The sequence below is a fragment of the Protobothrops mucrosquamatus genome, unplaced genomic scaffold (genome assembly GCF_001527695.2).
Source record: "Protobothrops mucrosquamatus isolate PMUCROS unplaced genomic scaffold, P.Mucros_1.0 scaffold2682, whole genome shotgun sequence".
NCBI lineage: Eukaryota > Metazoa > Chordata > Lepidosauria > Squamata > Viperidae > Protobothrops > Protobothrops mucrosquamatus.
The window spans coordinates 260714-266026 of NW_015388729.1; the positions used below are offsets into that span (position 1 = coordinate 260714).

Here is a 5313-nt window from a genome sequence, read left to right on the forward strand (position 1 = left end):
GGAGAGAAAAGGGGAAAGAAGCTGGGGGGGGAGAGACATCCTGCTCCTCTGCTCCAAAGGAGGGGGGGCCCTTCCTCGCTGGATTCCCCCCCCCAGCCTTCCCAGCCTCAAGAGCCACCCAGCTGGTCCAGCTGAGCGGAGGCGGCACCACCCTGGGCTGGGAGCGATGGAGCCCGTGGACCCACAGGACCCACAGGGTGTGTGTCTCTGTGTGTGGACACGAGGAAGCAGGGGCAGCAGCCTGGCTCCGAGGGAGGGGGCAGGGGAGCAGGAGACGTACGCGGGGGGCAGCTCCAGGGCGCTGGGCGGGGGGTTCCAGGTGTCCGGGTGTCCCAGCATCCAGTCCGACCACACCTTGATGCTGGGCAGGAGCTCCTTCAGGTCTGGCGGGAAAGCGGAGACCTTGATGTCGTCGTCCTCGGCCTCTCCCTGGGCCTGGGCCGCCCCTGCTGGAAAAGGGGGGGGCGGGTCAGAGGGCCCCCCCGGGATTGCCAAGGCAGCACCCGGAAAGCCCAGTCCAGGGGCTCCCCAAGGCTGCCCTCGCAAGAGCACAACGGGCCCAGCTGCAGTCCCACCACCAGGCCGCTGGGTGGGGCCCGGGAAGTGGGGGCCCCTCCGCAGCCCCATTCGAGGGTCCTATTCTCCCCCCTTCCTCCCCCCCAGCTAAGTGACACCTTAAACCTCCCTGGATCAGAAGGGGGGAGGAGGGTTTTTCGATTCTCTCCCTCTCTATGGCAGGGGTAGGCCACCTTGGCTCTTTTATGACTCGTGGACTTCAACTCCCAGAATTCCTGAGCCAGCATGGGGGAACTATGGCCCCTTCATGACTCACGAACTTCAACTCCCAGAATTCCTGAGCCAGCCTGGCTCAGCCTGGAAACCTCTCCCTTTCCCCTCAGCATGGCTGGCTCAGGAATTCTGGGAGTTGAAGTCCACGAGTCATAAAAGAGCCAAGGTGGCCTACCCCTGGTCTATGGATTTCTTCCGGGATACTATCCGGGGAGTCCTTGGCTTACGACCAGCCTTGAACCTGCAATTTCTGTTGCTAAGTGAGGCAGTGGCTGAGTGACCACTTTGGCCCTTTTTTATGACCTTGCTAGCCACGGTCCTTAAGTGAATCTGGCTTCCCCACTGAGTCCACCTGTCAGAAGTTTGGACAAAGGGGCAGGGGACACTGGAGCGGCCACCCATTCCACAACGCCCGTTGGCAAGCCTCCGAATTTCCATCAGGTGACCATGGGGTGTGTGTGGTTTTTTTTGTTGCAATGGTGGAAAGTGTGAAAAACGGTCGTAATTCACTTTTTTTCCAGGATAGATGTAACTTTGAATGGTCGCTAAAGGAGGTGTGTGTAACCTGAGGACCACCTGCACTTCCTTTTCACAGACCGGATGTCAAATTCCACCCACGGATTCGGGTGGCAGCCCCAGGAATAAATACACACATAAGCAAACAAGCAAACTGGATTGTCTGAATATTTTTTGGGGTCTGTGAACTGAGTGACACTTTGCAACGCAGACAGTGCCCTGAGCGGGCAGGGAGCAGCGGGTGGGGGGCGGTGGAGAGGGTGCCAAAGGCTTTGGGCCCCCAGGACCCCCCACCCAGGAGGAGGCTCCGAGGCGCAGGGCGTGCAGAGACCCACAAGGCAGAAGCACAAACCGAATGCTCCCCCAAAAGGGGGACCCCCCCATCTGCCTTGCAGGTGCCAGTCCCAGAGAGAGGGGAGGGGGGAGGACTCTCTGCCCTTACTTGGGGGGGGGGCAGCCCAGAGGGTCCCCGGGTGCGCTCGGGCTGGCTGTCCTCAGGCAGACTGGGGGAGCCTCTCCTGCCAGGCCGGCCACCTGAGAGCCACCCGTCTGGCCCGGGGAACATGGGCTGGGGGCCACTTCCTCACGGGGGGGGGGCTCAGGCTGCTGGACGCCCCATGAAAACCATTTTCCACAAGCCAAGCCTGCAGCGGAGGCCAGGGCTATTTTTATGGTGGACCTGAGAGAGCCGGAGTCCACCAACCGGGGTTTGTACGTGCTGGGGTAATGTTCAAAACCCCGGCGGCTTCTTGGCCAAAAGGCGCAAAGAGGGGACCCCGAGCAAGCCTCGTCTCTGCAGAGGGCGAGGGGAGGACGAGGCTCCGGCTGCAGGGCTGGGCCAGGGCAAAATGGACTTGGGAAGCCGGACGTGGCACGCCGGACACCCACTCAGGCGGACATTGAGCAGGGTGAGTCAGACGAACGCAACAAAGCCTGCCCAGGTTTAGGGGCTGGCCTGTTGTGTGACTGTGGCAGCTGGGGCCTCCCCCTCGGCCTCTCCAGCTCAACCCTGGCCCCATGCATGGGGAGAGGCCCCTCTCTCCCGGGGCCCTGGAGAGGTTCCCGGGCAGGAGAGCCGGAAGCAGCCCTGAAACCCAGAGGGATCTGAACTCAAGAGAAGATGGCCTGGGCACATCTGCTGGGGGGGGGGGTTCCTCCCCAAGGCTGGCCCTCGCATCCCCCTCCTGGAGGCCAGGACCGCCATGCTGAAAGGGGGCTGGACGGGCTGACCGGCATCTCCCCCTTGCCCAGAGTGATGGGGATAGCAGTGAGATTGGGGGGGGGGTCTCTGCCACTGCAGCCCTCAGCCCCCAGAAGTGCCGGATGTGCAGCCTGTGGGCCAAAGGCGCCCAGAGCAGCACCTCCTGCACGGGTGCCCCTGTGCCCCCCCTGTGCCCCCCGCCTTACCTAGGGAGACCTCTTGGAGCAGGTGGGTGCAGCGCTTGACCAGGATGGCAAACATGGCGAGGCCCAGGGCGCAGGCCTGCTGCTGGATCACGGAGCGGCAGTCTTCGGACAGGCACTCTAGGGGACAAGCAAGAAGCTGCAGAGCAGGAGGGAGGGAGGGAGGGAGGGGGCCAAGCCCGGGGGTGCTGCCCCCCCAGGTGGGAAGGGAGGGGCTGCTCTGGCTGCGGGACTCCAGCCCATCCCATCGGCAAGTTCACCCCATAGAGGCCGCCAGCCCTCAGCTGCCTAGGGAGGAAAGGGGAATAGTCCCCCCCCACAAGGCCCCACCCTGCACCCCAATGCTTCTCCCTCCAGGTCCCCCCCGGGGTGCTGAGGTGGGGCGTCCTGTGGGACTGGCAGGCTGCCCTGTTCAACTGCCTTCTTAGGGGCTGCCTGTCCTAAGGCCTTGGAGACTTGGCAAGGGATTCTTTAAAACCAGCCCTGCCAGTTGCCTTAAGATGGCAAAACCGGAGGGGGGACCCCGAGTAGCTCCAGAGCGCTCTGACCCCAAAGAAGTGGGGCAGGGACGGAGGCAGGAGAGGCGGTTCCGGCTGGGGACTCTTGCAGTCAACCATGTCGGTCTGTGAAGCAGTCGAAGGGGTGACGCACTGGGACCGCCCCCCAAAATATGGCCCGCAGTCAGCCGTGGGGGGCTTTGCATTACCGTGACTGCTGATTCGAACTCAAGCCAAGCACTCAAGATACGTTACGGGTCTACGGAGATTCTCCGTCCTCTAGGCCCCGAAGGTGCTTTTTCCCCAAAAGGCAACTGATGAACTGAACAAGCTTCTTGGGTAAGAAGTGAAATGTTTTCAAGGAAAACAAACCAAGAAGGTCCAGTTGCCTTTGGGGGAAAAAAGCACCTTTGGGTCAAAAGTTGCCATTTTTTTTTTAAATGCAGAAAAGTAAAAAGTCAGTCCCTGGAGCTGAGTGCCAGGCAAGAGAGGGGGAGCGAAGGGGGAGAGGAGAGGGGCCGGAGCCTGGGAGGGGGCAGAAGGACCTCCCACTGCAGGGCCTCCTTCAGACTGGTCAAATTCACAAGACCGGCATTCAGACATTCAGGTTTTCGGGGCCGAGACACGTTAACTCCCGAGTGTGTGCTCAGTACACAACCAGCAACCCGGACAGACCTTCCAATGCAGTTATTGCACAATCCTGGGGCTTCACCCAGGCTGGCAGCCTGCCCCCCCCTTTCCACCAGATGCAACTTCCGAGACTCTTCAAGGGGAGCCCCACATGGAGAAGCTTGCAGCAGTCAAGACAGGATGTAATCTAGGCCTGGGCCTCTAGCCCTCAGTGGGTGAAGGGGCAGCTACAGCTGGGATCCAAGGACCATCTCCAACATTAGAGGTTTTTAAGAAAAGACAGGACAGCCCTTTGTCTGAAATGGTATAAGGTTTCCTGCCTGAGCAGGGGGTTGGACTAGATGACCTCCAAGGTCCCTTCCAAGTCTGCTATTGTTATTGATTCCAGGAATTGCTGTTGCAGCTTGCCTCCAGAGATTGTGGGTGATCCATCACTGGGGGCTTTTAAGAAGAGACCGGACAGCCACTGGTCTGAAATGGGTTAGGGCAGTGATGGTGAACCTTTTAGAGACCGAGTGCCCAAAAACTGCCTCGCCTCTGCCTCTCCTGCCCACAGGGCCACCCAACACCTCCATGGCCCGCTACAGATCACCCAGGCAGCCCAGCAGCATAATGGTGGCCACGCCCTCCGGCCGTGCCCCACAGCATCATCTGCATGCAACGGGGTGCAAGGGTGGAGTCTTGTCCCCGCTGCCTGGCTACCATGTCCTTGGCTGCGCTGCTTCGTGTGGGCTGTGCTCAGGGGCGACTCTCCTCGGGGGGGGGCTGCTGGTGAGGAGGGGGCCACGGGGAGTGGCGGGGCTGGGGCAACGGCGTGCGTGCCCACAGAGAGGGCTCTGAGTGCCGCCTCTGGCACCCGTGCCATAGGTTTGCCACCACTGGGTTAGGGTCTCCTGCTTGAGCAGGGGGCTGGACTAGAACAGGGGTCCCCAACCCTCGGTCCATGGACCAGTACCGGGCTGCAGCATGCCAGCAACCGGTCCACACAAACAAGCAAAGCCCCATCTGTGAGATGCAGGCAGCACCCCAAACCACGCACCCTCCAGTCCGTGGAAAAACTTCTCTCCATGGAACCGGTGATCCCTGGTGCCGCAAAGGTTGGGGGCCTCTGGACTAGAAGACCTCTGAGGTCCCTTCCAACTTTATTACTATTATTATTACTATTATCATCATCTCCAGATGTCACCCCAAAGAGAGACAACTGGGATCCCTTCCCTTGACACACTGCCAGAGGCGGGGGTGGGGGGGGGCTTTCACCCACAGACTGTTTCTTAGCACTTATTTATTTATTTATTTATTGAATTTATATACCGCCCTATCTCCCTTACAGGACTCAGGGCGGTGAACAGGCGATAATAAAAACCATGATAAATATAGGCAGTTCTAAAATCAAATTAAATAACGGGCCTGTTCTAAAAACACACCCATACAAAAACCCCCACTAAAACATAATCAAACTACGCCAGGCCGGCCGCAC

General features: G+C 60.0%; 1 protein-coding gene across 1 annotated transcript in view; it reads right to left on the reverse strand.

Moving 5' to 3' along the window:
* The window catches only part of SMG6 (SMG6 nonsense mediated mRNA decay factor), a 68809-nt gene that overhangs the window by 29527 nt on the left and 33969 nt on the right, over window positions 1–5313 (reverse strand). Inside the window, exons 11-12 of the mRNA XM_015825547.1 lie at window positions 2713–2829; window positions 281–449 (exon numbers count right to left, since the gene is read on the reverse strand). Coding sequence (XP_015681033.1) covers window positions 281–449; window positions 2713–2829 — 286 coding nt within the window. The remainder of the gene's footprint in view (window positions 1–280; window positions 450–2712; window positions 2830–5313) is intronic.